This window comes from Colobus angolensis, unplaced genomic scaffold (genome assembly GCF_000951035.1).
Source record: "Colobus angolensis palliatus isolate OR3802 unplaced genomic scaffold, Cang.pa_1.0 Scaffold235, whole genome shotgun sequence".
Taxonomy (NCBI): domain Eukaryota; kingdom Metazoa; phylum Chordata; class Mammalia; order Primates; family Cercopithecidae; genus Colobus; species Colobus angolensis.
In genome coordinates, this window is record NW_012115544.1 from 5,048,710 (window position 1) to 5,068,279 (window position 19,570).

A 19,570-nucleotide genomic window follows, 5' to 3' on the forward strand; every position below is an offset into this window, starting at 1 on the left:
AAAAAAAAAAAAAAAAAAAAAAAAGGCATTTTAATTGTATGTTGAGTATTTTTATTCTTGCTTTTTTTCTAGCCTTCTTAAATTTTCAAGGGGGCCTGGATTTCATAGACATACACATACGTGTATGTTTGTTTTGAGGCTGGATCTCATAACAACATCTTTCCTAGGTTTAATATTTTAAATTAGACTAGTGAAAGGTAAAGAGGAGTATATAGTAACCAAATTTACAGGAACTAAATGCTTAACATGTTAACACCTGTTATGTTTTTCTCAACATTTTAAAATAAAATTTTGAGGTATAATTTTATTTAAACAAATTGGATTTACAGAAATTTAGAAAATCCTGTAGTGAAATATTTTTCCCGACACTGGTATTATAATTTAATTATGAGGTAACTGGTATCATGAAGTCTGGATCCCATAGGTAACACTGAAAAGACATTATGGAAGGGAGAAATCAAAATATTTTAAGTGAAGAGATAATAAAGACAGTGCAAGATGATTACATTTCTTGATATGTATAATTTGAATGAGATTTTCAGTTTTCTTCTTTTTCTTCCCATTTTTAGATCCAGCTATGGGACACAGCAGGACAAGAACGATTCAGAAAGAGCATGGTTCAGCACTACTACAGAAATGTACATGCTGTTGTCTTCGTGTATGATATGACCAACATGGCTAGTTTTCATAGCCTACCATCTTGGATAGAAGAATGCAAGCAACATTTGCTAGCCAGTGATATACCACGGATTCTTGTTGGAAATAAATGTGATTTGAGAAGTGCCATTCAGGTACCCACAGACTTAGCACAAAAATTTGCTGACACACATAGTATGCCTTTGTTTGAAACGTCTGCTAAAAACCCCAATGATAATGACCACGTGGAAGCTATATTTATGACCTTGGCTCATAAGCTTAAGAGCCACAAACCATTAATGCTTAGTCAACCCCCTGATAATGAAATTATCCTGAAGCCTGAACCAAAGCCTGCAACGACGTGCTGGTGCTAAATAACAGTCTTTATTGTATTATCTAATTTTGGCTAAAGAAATACTTTTCAAGTATGACAGTAATAAGTCATAAGATTTAATCTCAACTGTAATGGGTCATCTTGACACTTTGCTGTTTGTCATTGTCACGCTTTTGTATTTTGTATCTACTTAAGTTTGTCACTGTGACAACACAGGGAAAGTTGGTTTTCAGGTGAGATTGAAAATGAAGCAAAGATAGGATGAATCTGAACATCTGTCCATCTAGAGCCCAATGAAGGAAGCTTCAAACGAGAACATGATGGAATGTAAAGAATCAGTAACCATTCCATGTTGTGTTCCTAGGATTGGAATAAAATATTAAAGGTTTAGCACACACCTAATAGTATGTCCTTTAAATGGGAAGTGTTCTTAATAGGGTAACAACTGGTATTTGTCTCTCCCCAGAGTACCTTTTTTGTTTTTTGGTAGAGACAGGGTCTTGCTATGTTTCCCAGGCTGGCCTTGAGCTCCTGGGCTCAAGCAATCCTCCCACCTCAACCTCCCCAGTAACTGGGACTGTAGGTACTCACCACTACATCTGGCCTTTCTTTGTTTTACTAACATATTTAGTTTTGTTATTATTGATATGTTTTAGAGCTAACACTTTAGTTCCAGTGGGATAAGAAGGCACAGAATATTTCCTGGTTCCCAGTCCATAAAGAATGACTTTTCCAAGAGTTTTAGATGTTTGATTTTCTAATTAATATTTATCAGATCTACAAAAATCATTGTTATTTTTAAAAGAGTTATTTGAGTTGCTTTCTTTTTTTTCTTTTTTTTTTTTTTTTGAGATGGAGTCTCGCTGTCTTCAGGCTGGAGTACAGTGGTGCGATTTCGGCTCACTGCAACCTCCACCTCCCAGGTTCAAGTGATTCTCCTGCCTCAGCCTCCCGGGTAGCTAGGACTACAGGCGTGTGCTACCACGCCCAGCTAAATTTTGTATTTTTAGTATAGACAGGGTTTCACCATGTTGATCAGGATGTTCTCAATCTCTTGACCTCATGATCCACCCACCTCAGCTTCCCAAAGTGCTGGGATTACAGGTGTGAGCCACCATACCCGGTCGAATTGCTTTCTTACTAAATCCTATTAAAATATGCAAAAATAAGTCAGATTTTAAGGCAAATAAAGTGACATAGGTGCTTTATATTTTATTTTGGTATATTTAAACAGTGTAAAACTAACTGAAAGCATATGAAGAGTTGTAACTTGGGGGAAAATAGGTAAACATAGCTTCTAGCTAACACAGGAGACCTATTCTTACTTGGCCTTTAGTAATTTCAAGCAGTGTATCTGGTATGGTATCTCTTGCTCTCCCTTCAACTCCAATAAATTTAATTACTAACTGCCAAGTTAACAAATGAATTTGCATTTGGATTGTAGCTGTGAAGGCACAACTCTAATTGCTATTAGTCTACATGTATTTCTGTAATAGTATTGTGTTTATCAATTTTTAAGATATCTAAATTTTATGGTCACAAGAAGCTGTTCCTCCTCAGTATGAAAAATAAATTAGATATTGAAAAATGTCTGTCCTTCAGTGATGGAAATAATATTTCAAAAAGTTTTTTAACCTACTTTTATTTTGAATTTAAGTATTTTCACATAAAATATAGCAAGCTTACATATTAAACTATTTACATAAATGGAATGTAAGCCATGACTTTTAACCAAAGTGTTCACGTTCACTAATTTTGATAGATTGCTGTCCTTAATAATTTTGGAGGAAATTAAGCCAAAAGATTATTGTACTTAAAGTATTTTCAGAATGTGGGAAATCAATTAAAAATGTAATCTAATCTAGTTTAAGATTTTTGTTTAATCATCATGGTGGTCCTAACTGGATAATTTAAATATAAAGACAAGGTAATTCTATTAAATGAACTAACTGAAAATCATAATTATAGGAAGTGATTATTCCATTTTAAGTATTAGAACTCAAATTGGCTTTATTTGCATTTAGGGAGATCATTTTACTTAATCATGCTGGAATTAAAAATTAAAAATTGTTTTACTTGTATGGAAATTAACCTTGATTTATAACTATTTTTGTAATAAAACAGTGACAGCTGTAGTAACTGTGATGGATGTAACAACTTTTTTTTTTTTAAGAAGGGAATCTGTTTATTGCTTTTCAAAATATTTTCTAAAGTTGGGGAAGAAAGTTTATAGACTTTCCAAGCACATTTATGGTTTTTTATTACTGTTATTATGGTTTTAAAAAGAGTAACTTTATTTCTTTTTGTAATGAATTAGTAGTATCCTTCACAGTTCTGTGAAAGGACTTATTTTTTAACTTTAATATTTATTAGTTTTAAAATATTTGTATCTCATTTGTAACAATTTGTTTTAATTTTTTATATGTATGTTTTTATTTTTAAAAAGAACCTACCAGTTGAATGGGGATAAAGCTTTCAATATCTTAAAATATTTATAAAACAGTTCATTGACTGTTGCAGATCACTTCCAAAATGATAGCTATCTAACAACCAATTATTAATTTTTAAGGAACAAATCACACATTTTAAAAATCTGCAGAATTTATTGTTTTTTTTTTTTTTTTTTTATACGGAGTCTCGCTCTGTCGCCCGGGCTGGAGTGCAGTGGCCGGATCTCAGCTCACTGCAAGCTCCGCCTCCCGGGTTTACGCCATTCTCCTGCCTCAGCCTCCCAAGTAGCTGGGACTACAGGCGCCCGCCACCTCGCCCGGCTAGTTTTTTGTATTTTTTAGTAGAGACGGGGTTTCACAGTGTTAGCCAGGATGGTCTCGATCTCCTGACCTTGTGATCTGCCCGTCTCGGCCTCCCAAAGTGCTGAGATTACAGGCTTGAGCCACCGCGCCCGGCCAGAATTTATTTAAACTATGACCTTTAATTGAAAATAATTAAAATATCAGACATGTTTTGGAAAAGTCTTAATTTGAGAACACCAGAGGAAACTACCCCAGATTCTAATGTAGTTAGCTATTAATAACAATGCATTATTGTTATATATTGCAATTATTGAAAGTATATTGCAAATACATGTTTCCTCATGAAATCTAAAGTTAAATAATTTTGTTGTGGAATAGTGTCACTGTTACATTTCCCCCATGAAGTTCAATAAACCAGCTTAGCCACAAAGAAATTGTGTTTTATTTCCTTTGTTTGGTTACTGGGTAGAGTATAAAATAAAACAATCTTTTTTTCCTCCTGGTTTCCAGATAATGTTATATATCTGATACACTTACAAACAACAAGAAGCCCCCAACCCATTGGAAATTTATTTTCTCACATACATTTGAGGTTAAATGTATACAAGAACTTCAGGAAAAAAACTCAACAGAGTATTAAAAGTAGCTGATAACATAGCTTTTGCATTTGTGTGGTTTAGTAATCCAACTTGTTTTAGAATACTTTGGTGCAAAAAGCAAATGGTGCAAGAGGGGTTGATGTGTATTTAGACGTAAAAGCATTTAACAGAATGAATAACTATAAAAAGTATGAGAAAAGAGAACAAACTACATCTCAGGTATAAGATTGTAGTTACTGATTTAGACCCCATAGGATTAGGGATGTGGGGGCCTCTGATGTTGATTCTGCTTCCCCTGGTTTATGTATAAGTTACCCTTGTTGTGTTCAAACACAAAATTGACATTATTCATGAAAGACTGCTTTCTTAATCAGATACTAAGACAAGAAGTTGGTCATGTCTTTTGGGAGTGCATTTGCTACAGCCTGTGTGGCAAGGGCGAATGCATTTGGTTTGTTGGAATAACCTGATTTATCAAACATTTATCAAGTATGGGTCATGTGTTCTCTATTTGTGTTAGTGGAGCTACATAGACACTGTCCTTGAAGAACTTAAAAAACAGTATATGAACAAATAGGAATTCTACAAGATAATGTGATCAGTGTAATCAAAGAAGCATATACAAAGGACAGTGAGCCACAGAGAATGGAGTGGTCTTTTGACTTGGATATGGGAGCAGTAGATAATCAAAAAGCTTCACAATGAGTGGAAGCATTTTTGCAGCATCGCAGGGTAAATGTGAGGCATTCTGCATGTAAAGGAGAAGGAATAAAGTCATCCCAGGTGAAGGCACTGCAGGGCTCAAGAGTGGAGTTGAATTTGTGGGGAGTGACTGCTAGGTCAGTGTGAGTATGTGATAGAATGGAGGTGTGGTCAGAACACGGAAGTGAAGCTAGCAAGGTAGGTTGTGGTTAAAACTGCCAAGTTGCCATATGCAGTGGGATTAGGAAGGACTTAGGTGCAGTATCTGAAACTCAGTCTGAACCAGCCTGTAATGGAGATTTTAATGTAAGGAGTCTGACTTGTCTCGCTGGACTTGAAGACAAGGATGTGACTGGACTCAAAGGAGAGCTGGGATTGAGCACACAATTTCCTAACTCTGGGTCCAGCTTCTCTGCACATCTTCATTTTCTCTTTCTTTTATAACTAGACTTTTCCATTTTTTAGGTTTAATTAGCAGAAAACATGGCCACTGAGTACTTCTGAACTTTTGGATGCTACAGGCATCCAAAGAGAGATGAACTCTCAGTCCCAAAGTTGAAATTTCCAGCACAGACTGTTAATTGGCCTGGCAAGAGCCAGGTGTCCACCCAAGACCAATAGCCAAAAAAGATAAAATAAGCAATTTCCACATTTAGGAGAGAAGGTATTTTGGGGGAAGGGGAGCAAAAAAAGAAGACAGTCACACAAAAACATTTAAACTTTACTATTTAGGCAATGGGTAACTAATGAAAGCATTTTGCAAGGTAGTGAGACCATTAGATTTATGCCATAAATTCCAGCGGCAATGGGAAGGATATGAGGGGATGAAGTCATGGTGACAGTCAGCTTACTGAAATAGCCTAGAAGAAAAAGCTTTAACTGGAACATTGGCAGAAAAAAGTACAGATTTGAGGCACTTTAGAACTAAAATCCCCAGGAGTTAAAGACCAATAAGGTACATTGTTATGTGAAGAAACACACCAAATTCAGGGGCTGGGTGTGATGGCTGGCGTCTGTAATCCCAGCATGGGAATGGGGGCGGGAGGCCAAGGTGAATGGATCACCCTGAATGAAATTCCTATTTCATTGCATGAAACAGTCAGTATTCTTTTCTAGGGCTACTAGTTGCACTCATGTATGTGGCCAAATGTTTTTTTTTAAAAGTCAGGCTTTGGTTTTATTTTTTTAGATTATTACATTGCTTTAATTTGCCTTTATCAAAATTTTGATTCTTGTGATGTTATTTTCATATATGTTTTTCAAAGTGTTTTGAGTCAGAAACTTGTCATTTGAAATTATTTAAGTTTTACATCCTAAGCTTTTTGATATTTTTCTTGTTCTGAGTAATTTAATTATAGAAGATTCTGTATATTTTTCTTTGAGTCCCAGAACATTCTTCAAATTATGAAAACAATTCAACTTTTGTTTTGGTTATTCATTCCATAGACTTAACAGAGTATATGGACCATTTTATTACTTCTCAACTCATTATTAATCTTGCTGGAAATGGAGAGTTCCATGTTTCAATAAAATGTGATCAGTAATGGGACTCCTTTTTTTAAGTTAAATTTTTGTATAGGAAATAGATTCACATGGTTCAATATTTGGACCATTCACAAAAGAGTAAATGGTGAATTCTCCTTCCCACTCTTTCTCCCAGCTCCCCAGTTCTTATCACAAGGAACCAGTACCATAAAGTTTTGTTTGTTTGTTTTCATTTTTGTTTTGAGACAGGGTCTCAATCTGTCACCTACGCTGGAGTGCAGTGGTGTGATCTCGGCTCACTGCAACCTCCATCTCCCGTGCTAAAGCAATCCTCCCACCTCAGCCTACCAAGTAGCTGGAACTACGGATGCGTGCCACAACACCCAGCTAATTTTTTGTACTTTTTGTAGAGACAGGGTTTTGCCATCTTATCCAGGCTGTTCTGGAACTCCTGGGCTCAAGTGATCCATTCACCTTGGCCTCCCGCCCTGATTCCCACGCTGGGATTACAGACACCAGCCATCACACCCAGCCCCTGAATTTGGTGTGTTTCTTCACATAACAATATACCCTGGAGATGAATTAATGTTAAAATATGTAAGCTTCATCATTCTCTTTTAGGCATCATGGAGTTCCTTTAGTTGGCCATTATTTAGACAGCCCTCTCTTGATGAACATTTAGGTTGTTTCAAATCTTGCTATTACAAACATTACCGAAATGAATATCCTTTCACATAAGTCATTTCTCAAATGTGTGAGTATATACAAAGGGAAAATTCCTAGAAGTGATGTTGCTAGATGAAAGGTGTCTGCATTTGCAATTTGGATTTCTAATCGCCCTCCTCTGAGGTTGCACTAGTAATAAAAAGCATGCCTGTTTCCTCACACACTCACAACACAGTCTATTATCAAAGGTTTTGACATTTGGAACATTAATAGGTGAAAAGTGATACCTCACTGTGGTTTTAACTGGCATTTATCATATGAATAGGGTTGAGCATCTTTATATTTAACGTTTATATTTCGTTTTCTGCTGAATTGTCTTCATATTCTGTCAGGGTGTTTTGTTTGTTTGTTTTGCATTTTGTAGGGATACTGAATATTTTGGGAAAGTTAGTGATAAGAGTTTTATTTTTTTTTTCTAGTTTGTTTTTTGCCAAATGGCATTTCTCCTAATGGTTTTTGGCATGAAAATAATTTTAATGTAGTGAAACTTAGTAGTCTTTTCCATTACTCTAGTTTTGTGTCATAATTATAAAGACTAACCTTGCCTGAGATAATACAGGAATTCTCGGCCAGATGCGGAGCTCATGCCTGTAATCCCAGCACTTTGGGAGACCCACGCGGGCAGAACACTTGAGGTTGGGAGTTCAAGACCAGCTTGGCCAACATGGTGAAACCTAGTCTCTACTAAAAATACAAAAATTAGCCAGGCGTGGTGGCAGGCGCCTATAATCCCAGCTATTTTCCCGAGGCAGGAAAATCACTTGAACCTGGGAGGCAGAGGTTGCAGTGAGTTGAGATTGTTCTACTGCACTCCAGCCTATGGGACATAGTGAGACCCTGTCTCTCTCTCTGTCACACACACGCACACAAGTGAATGTTACCTATGGACTGGATAATTATGATGTCTCAATGTAGGTTTATCAAATGTAATAAATGCACATAGTGAGGGAGGCCTTGTGTGTGTGTGGATGGGCAGGGGCTCTGTGGGAACTCGATGGTTTCTGTTCCATTTTTCTGTGACCCTACACCTGCTCTAAATATAAACCGTATTTATTATTATTATTCTTCGAGTTCTAGGGCATACGTGCCCAACATGCAGGTTTGTTACACACGTATACATGTGCCGTGTTGGTGTGCTGCACCCATTAACTCGTCATTTACATTAGGTATATTACCTAAGGCTATCCCTCCCCCCTCTCCCCCACCCCACGACAGGCCCCAGTGTGTGATGTTCCCCACCCTGTGTCCAAGCGTTCTCATTGTTCAGTTCCCACCTATGAGTGAGAACATGCGATGTTTGGTTTTCTGTCCTTGCAGTAGTTTGCTGAGAATGATTATAAACCCTATTTTTTTAAATGGATGTGTCAGAGACTGCAGGTTGCCTACCCAATTTTTGTCTTCCCTCTTGTATTAATTTCTTAGGCTGCAGGAACAAAGTACCATAAATTGGGTGGCATAAAAAACAGAAACGTATTGTCTCACAGTTCTGGAGGCTGGAAGTATCAGCAGTGTTGATTTCTTGTGAGGGCTGTGGAGAGAGTCTGTTCCATTCCTCTCCTGGCTCACTGCAGCCTCGACCTCCTGGGCTCAAGTGATCCGCCAACCTCAGCCCCTCAAGTAGCTGGGACCACAGGTGCATGCCACCAGGCCCAGCTAATTTTTTAAACAAAATTTTGGTGGAGATAGGGTCTCCCTATGTTGCCCAGGCTCATCCCAAACTCCTGGGCTCAAGTGATCCTCCAGCCTCAGCCTCCCAAAGTGCTGTGACTACAGGGGTGAGCCACCATGCCCGGCCAGATTTTTTCCTCTTTTCTTTTGTGTGTGTTTGTGTGTGTGTGTGTGTGTGTGTATGATGGAGTCTCACTCTGTTGCCCAGGCTCTAGTGCAGTGGTGTGATCTCAGCTCATTTCAACCTCTGCTTCCCGGGTTCAAGTGATTCTCCTGCCTCAGCCTCCTGAGTAGCTGGGACTACAGGCGTGCACCACCACGCCTGGCTAATTTTTGTATTTTTAGTAGAGACAGGTTTTTACCATGTTGGCCAGCCTGGTCTCAAACTCCTGACCTCAGGTGATCTGCCGACCTCAGGTGATCTGCCGGCCTCAGCCTCCTAAAGTGCTGGGATTATAGAGGTGAACCACACCACCCAGCCCAGATTTCCTCTTCTCATAGGGACACCAGTCATACTGGATTAGGGCCCATCCTGATGACCTCACTTTAACTTGATTACCTCTGTTAAGGCCCTATCTCCAAACAAAGTCACATTTCTGAGGTACTAGGGATTAGAACTCCAATATCTTTTTTGGGGGGGACAGGGGCACAATTCAGCTCATAACACATCTGCCTCTTTTCTTACTAACAGAACCCTGGTTTCTTTTGGCCTGGCCACATAGCCCACAGGAGAAAACCAGTTCCCAGCCTCCTTTGCAGCTAGGTATGGCCACGTGTTACAGTTCTGGCCAAAGAGATATGAGCAGGTACTTACTAGGGATTTCTAGGGAAACTTTGCTTTCCTGTAAAGAGGGCTGCCCTTTCCTCTGGTTGCTTCCTCCTTCTCTGTCCATGGCTGGCACATGGGAGGGAGGCTATAGCGCTGGCATGGATGCCTTGGCATTACAAAATGCTCTGGAGAACAGTGTCCTGCAGCTACCACACCAGCTCAGGCTACTTACCTCATGACTTCTGGTGTGAAAAATAATCCCCACTGTTCGGGGGATTTGGATATCTGTAGATGAATGCGATTCTAACTGGAAGAACACTTGAGGTGAAATGTGGAAGAGACTTGGGGACACTGGGACTAAAACTTTTGGATGACGATTGCACTATCTCTGTTTAGGGACTGCCCATGTGGTCAGGGAGCAATTTGGGGCCCACTCACTGTCCTAGTGCATCAGCCCTTCAAGGGTAGAAACTTGCTGGGAGAGCCTGAGTTAGTGCCTTTCTACCAGCCTTTAAACCTGCCCCAAGGGAAAACACCCTTTTAGGAACTTGGTGAAAAATGGGTGTGCCATGCAGATGTCATTCCTAGGCAACACCCTAGGAGTGGCAGAGCAACCAAAGAGAAGGAACTGGGGTCCCAGATGCTGTTTTGCTACCATCACAGCCCCAGACAGTTATGCTTGGAAAAGTAAGTGAGAGTCAAGCAGAAGACTTCCATCTTGTTTGAGCCAATGTTATTTGGACGTAACTAATACCTCATCTAAGTTATCCTAGAAAAGTATATCTAGCTTCAAATTGTTAAAATGTGTCAGTCTGTGATAAAATTGATGGTATACAGTTTTACTACTGTATGAAAATAAATATACGTGTAGAGTCTATTATGGAACTGGTATATGTTAGGGATCTCTTCTAGCTCATTTAGGAAAGGGACTGGCCGGGCACGGTGGCTCACACCTGTAATCCCAGCACTTTGGGAGGCTGAGGCGGGCGGATCACGAGGTCAGGAGTTCGAGACCAGCCTGGCCAATATGGGGAGACCCCATCTCTACTAAAAATACAAAAATTAGTTGGGCTAATTAGTGGTGGTGCATGCTTATAGTCCTAGCTACTCGGGAGGCTGAGACAGAAAGACAGAAGAATCACTTGAACCTGGGAGGTGGAGATTGCAGTGAGCTGAGACCCCACCACTATACTCCAGCCTAGATGACAGAGTGAGACTCTGTCTCAAAAAAAAAAAAAAAAGAAAAAAAAAGGAAGAAAGGGACTTAGAGAATTGGGGATAGCTTATGTTATCTTTAGGAGAACCTGGGCCCAAAATTTGGTTGCTACAAAGACAGGAACAATAGTAGCCAAGAGAAATGCCCAGATGTTGTAGCAGGAAGTTCACTATCACTACTGTCTCTCCTCAGCACCTATGACACTCAGGACTGGCCACAAAATGTCCCAAAAGCTGTCCCAGAAGTACTGAAATCTTCCAACATTACGCTGGCAAGAAAGGCCATTCTCCCTGTGACCCTCTCCCTGCTCACTTCCTAGAACTCAAGTTGCAAATACATCTTGGGAATGACAGGTTTTATCATCCCAGGCTCTGCAGCAGGAAAGCACACTAGAAGAGGAAGGAGAGGCGTGGAGTAAGCCAGTCAGCATCTGCCGCAGAAAGTGATACTAGCTTACGCCTCTGAAGCTCTTCACTGGGAAACACAGCATACTGCTATTTTCATGCATTTCTGAAGTACTTCTAAAGTGTGAGCTAAAAAATCCTTGCTAATTTGGTGATTTGTTATATTTTTGTAAACTCCTTATGCAAATGTAAGATTAGTAAATGTTGCCTGCTTCTGAGAGTGTATTCTTCCACTGTACATCCAAAGGCGCTATGGAGCACACATTTTTAAATTCTGAAAACATTGGGAACTTAATCACATAGGATAAGGTGTATGACCAGCTAAACAGAGAGGCACTCCCTGAGCCTTTGTCTTCCATCCTCTTCTGGCTGAACACCCTTTCCTTTAAGAGGCACTTGATTCCTGAACCCATGTTTAGAGCCTCAACTTTACCTCTCAGTTCCTGAATTGACAGCTGCATGTGGGCCATCTTTCTTTTGCAGTATCTGTGGACCACTCAGACATGTAATTTAAAATGTATAAACAGTGGGGCACAGTGGCTCACACCTGTAATCCCAGCACTTTGGGAGGCTGAGGTGGGAGGATCACTTGAGCCCAGGAGTTTGAGACCAGCCCAGGCAATAAAGAGAGACACCATCTCTACAAAAAATTTAAAAATTAGCTGACTGTGGTGGTCTGTACTTGTGGTCCCAGCTACTCAGGAGGCTGAGGTGGGAGGATCGCTTGAGCCCAGGAGATTGAGGCTGCAGTGAGCCGTGATCATACCACTGTACTCCAGCCTGGGCAACGGTGAGACTCAATCTCAAAAAATAAAAATAAAAAATAAAAATGTATAAACTCAATCTTCCTCCTTAAATTTATTTTTCTTCCTGTGTTTCCTCAAATCCTCCAGGTTCTATAAAGGCTTCCCTCCCCCCAATTCCCACATCTAGTCTCCCACCTGGATCTATCACTTCCTCTGCCTTTGATCCTTGCTTCTGTCCTCTTTTGCTGAGAGGCAGAGGACTCCACGCTCAAACTGTGGAGTGAGACCACAAAGAAACTGAATCCCAGACATTTTTTTTTTTTTTGAAATGGAGTTTTTCCCAGGCTGGACTGCAGTGGCGTGATCTTGGCTCACTATAACCTCCACCTCCTGGGTTCAAGTGATTCTCCTGCCTCAGCCTCCTGAGTAGCTGGGACCATAGGTATTGTGGTCAGATTACAGGCGTGTGCCACCACGTCCAGCTAATTTTTTGTATTTTTAGTAGAGACGGGGTTTCATCATGTTGGCCAGGCTTGTCCTGAACTACTGACCTTAGGTGATCAGCCCTCCTCAGCCTCCCAAAGTGCAGGGATTACAGGCATGAGCCACTGAGCCTGACCCAGATGTTCTTTTTTAAACACATTATTTTATTTTTTATTTTTTTAGAGACAGTCTTGCTCTGTCGCTCAGGCTTGAGTGCAGTGGCATGATCTCAGCTCACTGCAACCTCTGCCTCCTGGGTTCAAGCAATTCCTGCCTCAGCCTCCTAAGTAGCTGGGATTACAGGAGTGTGCCACCACACCCGGCTGAATTTTGTATTTTTAGTAGAGAGGGGTTTTTGCCATGTTGGCCAGGTTGGTCTCGAACTACTGACTTCACGTGATCCATCTCTCTCAGCCTCCCAAAGTGCTGGGATTATAGGCATGAGTCACTGTGCCCAGCCTAAATCCTAGATGTTCTAACAGTCAAACCTCTCCATTCTTCAATTTCTTCATTTTTAAAAAGGGCTGACACTAACCCACGGGGTTATTGTGAGAATGAAATAATATATGTGTAGCATCTAGTGTTGTATAACAAGCTTCCCCAAAACTGAGTAGATAAGACCACAGTTATTGGTTGTCTCACCACTGCGGCGAGGCAGGAGTGTGCAGGCAGTGCAGGCTGGAGGTCTCTCCTGAGGCTGCGGTCATCTGAAGGCCAGGTGAAGATGCAGCAGCTGGGGCAGAGCAGCAGGCACTCCTCCGGCATGTCTCTCTCTCTGTGCTGCTCCGTATGGCAGCCTCAAGGTAGCAGGACTTCTTACACGGTGGCTGCAAGCACCTAGAGTAAGTGGCCCAAGATAAACCTGCAAAGCCCTGGGGCGTTTTCTAAATTAGCTCAAAGGTCACTCTGATCCATGTAGAACAGCAATCACAAAATCCTGCTTGGGTTTAAGGGGAGGAGATGTAAATTCTGTGAATGAGAAGCCGGTCAGAAAACCTGTGGACCTTTCCACAAAGCATCACAGAGAGTGACTATGAAGATGTTTTGTACTATTTGGATGGTCCACTGTTAGTAATTAAAACACTTATTAAACTGAAAAAATGTGCTACACATTTTTTTCCCACAGATACCTGATTCAAATTGTTGACCATTTATGTATGTGTGTATGTATGTATTCATTTATTTTGAGATGGAGTCTTGCTCTGTTGCCCAGGCTGGAGTGCAGTGGCGCAATCTCTGCCTACTGCAAGCTCTGCCTCCTGGGTTCACGCCATTCTCCTGTCTCAGCCTCCTGAGTAGCTGGGACTACAGGCGCCCACCACCACGCCCGGCTGATTTTTTTGTATTTTTAGTAGAGACGGGGTTTCACCATGTTAGCCAGGATGATCTCGATCTCCTGACCTCGTGATCCACCTGCCTCGGCCTCCCAAAGTGCTGGGATTACAGGCGTTAGTCACAGTGCCTGGCCATTGTTGCCCATTTCTATAATGGCAGGTGTTTGAAATATATTTCATACTAAGGAATATTCTACCTTAATAGTTATTTTTAGATAAACAATCTATCTCTTCCTAGTGGATGTTTGGAAATGTTTCCATCTGACGTGTGTGTTTTTTCTAGTCTGTATCACCTATAAAAATTCTCCTACTCAAGCATTCTAAGAGTTAGAATTTTCCATCCTGTTTAAAATTCTTCCAAACTAAGACTAGGCTTTGGATCTTTTTGTTAAAAATATAAATATGATGCTTAATTGGTTTGCAAGAACAGTTTAGGGAGATGGCAATCTAGCAAGTGAATTCCAGTATAAACTTCTGCATAACTTTATACTGAAGTTAAACTTCAGTATAAACATACCACCTTCTGCATAGCTGGTATAGGTGGAATTGAAAACTCTGGATCAGGGTTTAACAAGCCTGGCTGATGATGCTTTTCTTCATTTTGGATCTGAGGATCTTTGTAAGGTCATTTGTTTTCACCATTGATAGTTATTAAATGCAAGCATCAACATAAACTGCATTTAGAAACAACCTTGACCTTGCTTCATCATGAAGTAGTGAATCAAAACTTTCAAAATAATGAAGCATATTTAATTTCAAAAAATGATGTTGAAAAATATTATTGGATAGGTGCAGGGTACAGTGGCTCACGCCTGTCAGCCTGTCATCCCAGCACTTTGGGAGGCCGAGGTGGGCGGACCACCTGAGGTCTGGAGTTCAAGACCAGCCTGGCCAACATGATGAAACCCCGTCTCTACTAAAAATACAAATATTAGCCAGGCGTGGTGGAGCATGCCTGTAATCCCAGCTACTCGGGAGGCTGAGGCAGGAGAATCGCTTGAACCCGGGAAACAGAGATTGCAGTGAGCTGAGATAGTGCCACTGTACTCCAGCCCAGGCAATAGAATGAGACTCTGTCTCAAAAAAAAGGAAAAGAAAAAGAAAATATTATCAACAATATAGGCTGGTGTATCTGCGAATAAATAGGTTTTTTTTTTTTTTTGGACTGGTAAGTGAAAAATACAAATTATTTTAAAAATTGTTTATTTCATCTTTTCATCCTTTTAAATTTCTATTTTGTAAATGTTTCTTAATCTACTAGCTAGTACGGTTTGTAATTATAATTTTAGGTGAACCAGTGAACATACATTGGGAGTGTTTGCTGAAACAATTTTTCTGACCAGGGTGTGATCTAAAGAGTGTCAGTGGTCTGTACAACAGCCCTTTGCAGAGGGACGGTTGTGTCTTCTTCAGCTTTGGGGCTCCATGGCTTCACGGCCTCTTTGCTGCATGGCAAGAGGCAGAGACAGGAGCCACTGCTTGAGGATTTATATTATACTAAGCATCTTCCCTTTGTTCCAGTCCCCCTAGCGTATTTTTGTGGGGAAAAGGAGCACCTAGCCTTGTTAATTCTGCTTATATTAGCCTTCATTATGTTGAATAGTCTCCACATCTTTGTGGTCAGTATCTTGTAATTGAATGTCACTTGTTTCCTACACAATAATTCTCTTCCCCAAAGTGTTTGCCATTTGAAAATCACTCATATCCTGAAGTGGTTCCTCTTGATTCTTTAACAATTTGGCTCCAAGAGCTTTACAAGAGGAAAATGTTCCTGACATGATGGTGAGTCATGGTTTGTGAAAATGAGCAATTTATGCCTAGCATAGTGCTATGGCCAAATTGCACTAAGACTTTGCCTAGAATATGTGTCTTCTGAGAGTTTTGTTACATGACAGTAAAAATTAAGTCACTTTGCTTGTAATGTCTCTGCGAAGCTTAAGAAAACAAAGCTGCATTTGGGAGGCTGAGGCGGGCAGATCACAAGGTCAGGAGATTGAGACCATCCTGGCCAACATGGTGAAACCTAGTCTCTACTAAAAATACAAAAATTAGCTGGGTGTGGTAGCACATGCCTGTAATCCCAGCTACTCAGGAGGCTGAGGCAGGAGAATAGCTTGAACCAGGGAGTCAGAGGTTGCAGTGAGCCAAGATCATGCCACTGCAAAAAAGAAAGAAAGAAAGAAAAAAAACAAATCTGCATTTCTGAATTTAAAAAATACAATGAACTTAAAATATTGAATTCCTCATCTCTTCTCTTGTATCGTGATAGCAGACAAAATCCACTTCTGCCAGCCACATCTCAGCCAAGACTCCTACAAACAGCTGCAACTCTCTCTCAGCCTCAGTTTTCCCACCTGCAAAGTGGGGATGATAACAATACCTTCCCCCTTTTAAGCCTTAAGACACTTATTTATTATCAGACTGACTTATACTAATTAAGTCCTCTTAGCAACATAAGGAGGACTTCATTCTTCTGCAACTGACAAACTAGTTTCTAACACAAACTTTTGTACTTCCTATTGTATTTTGTATTATCTCTCATTATCCCCAATTTACTGCAGCCAGAACCTTATGTGACCTTGAATGATTTCTAATTAAATACCCTGCATTTCAGATACACTCCTTAGCAGAAACAAAACAAAATAAAAAAAATCAGCAGATTCTCCAAACTATGTGCCTCAATCTGGAGTTTCTGACCAGTTTTGCTCAGAAGATGTCCTGTTACCTTCTCAAAGACAATTTCCACCATGGGTGACACAGGCAGAAAAGTGGTGTCTCCCAGAAGCCACTTTCACCTTTCTCTCTTCTTCTCCTCTGAGCCTCAGGACGTCTCACTGCCATCCATTTTTTAGAACTTAAACCACAGAAACTGCCTTAGTGGGGAGAAAGTGCTGGGCTTAAGTCAGTTTCTATTTCAAATGCCATGCACTGAAAGCTATCTCCCGCCCTCGGCAAGCCCTCTTTATCAAATAGGCAGCTTCTGTACCATGCCTAGGACCAAGGAGCTTTCAGATGGCCTATAAAAATTTTTGAGACCTGAAAAAAAAAAGAATTGACCCCAATATGAAAATAAAAATAAATAAAACAGAATTAAAGAGCATTTAATTACATATCTGCAAACTAAAAATTAATGCTGACATTAGTAGTTAATAAAATGTTAGTATTCATAAAAATATAATAGTAATTACATTTGAAAACATTTAGTGGATCAGATTATTTTCCTTCAAAAGAGTTCCCAAGCATGTATTATGCTTGCTGAGAAACTATAACTGATTACAAATTAAGTGGTTTGATTGTAGCTAAATCATTTCAGAAGCAAAATTGTCTTTTAAAAAATTTTCAGAAAAAACTTAGGGTACCATGGGTGCATTTCAGTATAACTGATATGATTATGACCTCTCAAAGAAGGAGTACTTGGAAATTTGAATACAGGCTGCATGTTAGATGGTATTAGGGAATGATTGTCAATTGTCTTACTTGTGATAATAGTATTGAGGTTAAGTGGGAGAATCTTAGGAGATACATATGGAAGTATTTAGGGGTGAAGTGTCGTGATGTCAACAATCTGCCTTCAGAATGTTCTGCAAAATAACAACAACTATACCTTAACAGGGAACTAATTTCCTTAATTCTGATTACAGTAGCCTTGAATATTTATAACAATCTCCACCTCTTCACAGTCAGTATGCTCTGTTTGAATGTTATTTGTTTTCTACATAATCATCCTTTTCCCCAAAGTGTTTACCATCTGAAAATCACTTAGTATGTCAGCTACATACTTTCAAAAGGTTCTGCAAAATAATAACAAATGTGTGTGAATCCTTATGTGTACATATACTATACTATGCTACACACACACACACACACATACAGAGAGAGAGAATAAAAGTAGCAAAATGTTAACAAATGCTTTGAAAATGATAACAAAGCAGGTAACAGGCTACAGAATGTTGGAGGCTGAAGGGCATTATTTGGATAGTATGGTCAGAAAAAGCCTCTTAGTAGGGTAACAACTGAACCAGATCTGAATGATGTGAAGGAACAAGCCCCGTGAAGATTTGAAGGTAGAGTATCCCGCTCAGGGAGGCAGCACATTCAAAGGTCCTGAGGCAGGACTTCACAACACTTGATATTATTCAACTAAATGATGTTTTGTTAATCTGGTGAAAGTAAAATGGATTCTAATGATTTTAGTTTGTACTTTTCTGTTTACTAATGAGCAACTTTCATTTCTTTGTTAAATTCTGGTCATGTGTTTGTTTTCTTGAAATTCTTGTCAGGTCTTTTATTTGTCTGTTGGGTTCTTTGTCTTTTTCTTACTGATCTGTAAAGTTCTATATGTTCTGGATATGATTCCTTTGCTGATCATATGTGAGGCAAATAGCTTCTCTCTGTTTATAGATTGTCTCTTCACTCTTTTTACAGTGTCTTTCAAAGAACAGATTTTTTTTTTTGAGATGGAGTCTCACTCTGTTGCCCAGGCTGGAGTGCAGTGGTGCAATCTTGGCTCACTGCAACCTCAACCTCCTGAATTCAAGCGATTCTCCTGCCTCAGCCTCCCAAGTAGCTTAGATTACAGGTGCCTGCCACCACACCTGGATAATTTCTGTATTTTTAGTAGAGATAGGGTTTCTGCATGTTGGCCAGGCTGGTGTCCAACTCCTGACCTCAGGTGATCCACCTGCCTCAGCCTCCCAATGTACTGGGATTACAGGTGTGAGCCACTGCAGCTGGCCAGAACAGATGTTCTTAATTTTAATACAACTGAATTTATTGATAATTTTATTTATGGTGTGTGCTTTTGTGTCTTGTTTAATAACATTTTTCTTACTTTGAAGTAAAAAAAAAACTGTTCCATCTGTATATTATTCTAAATGTTCTATGGCTGTATTTTTCACATTAGAAAAATGAAGTATTTAATCCACCCATAACTGATTTTTGTATAGTATGAATTGAAGATCTAATTTTGTATTTTTTATATGAATATCTAATTATCCTGCCACCATTTATTAAGTCACTGTCTCTTTCCCTATTGAACAATAGTGACCACTCTATCATCAATGAAGGCTTCATACATGCCTGGGTCTGTTTCTGGGCAATTTCATTTAATTGGCCTATTTGTCCGTTTCTGGCCAATGCTACACGTCCTTAATTCCTAAAGCTTTCTAACTTGATATTTGGTAGGTCAAGTCCCACATCTTGCTCTTCATCCAGTTTCAGTAATTCTTGGGCCTTTGTTTTTTACCTAAATTTTAGATTCAACTCATCAAATAAAAAACAATGTTGGGATTTTAATTGGAATGCTTTGAATTTATCAGTCCACTTAAGAGAATCAATATCTTAACAATGTTGAGTTTTCCTGTCTAAGAATATGGTAAATCTTTCCATTTATTTAGGTTTTCTTTAAGTCTTTCTTCTTGAGACAGGGTCTCACTCTGTCGAGTGCAGTGGCCTAATCATAGCTTATTGCAGACTTGAACTCCTGGGCTCAAGTAATCTTCCTGGCTTAGCGTTCCAAGTAGCTGGGACTATCAGCGTACCCCACCATGACTGGCTAATTTTTTTTTTTTTACTTTTTGTAGAAACAGGGTCTTGGTACATTGCCCAGGCTGATTGCAAACTCCTGGGCTCAAACAATCCTCCCACCTCTGCCTCCCAAAGTGTTGGGGTTAGAGGTATGAGCCACCATCCCCTGCTCTTTAATGTCTTTCAGTG

General features: G+C 39.8%; 1 protein-coding gene across 2 annotated transcripts in view; it reads left to right on the forward strand.

Moving 5' to 3' along the window:
- Window positions 1-3,111, forward strand: part of RAB33B (RAB33B, member RAS oncogene family) — a 24,694-nt gene extending 21,583 nt beyond the window's left edge. For both annotated transcript variants that reach the window (XM_011944659.1, XM_011944658.1), the window contains one exon: window positions 570-3,111. In XM_011944659.1, coding sequence (XP_011800049.1) covers window positions 570-1,010 — 441 coding nt within the window. In that variant the 3' untranslated portion in view covers window positions 1,011-3,111. The remainder of the gene's footprint in view (window positions 1-569) is intronic.
- Window positions 3,112-19,570: the final 16,459 nt, after the last annotated feature.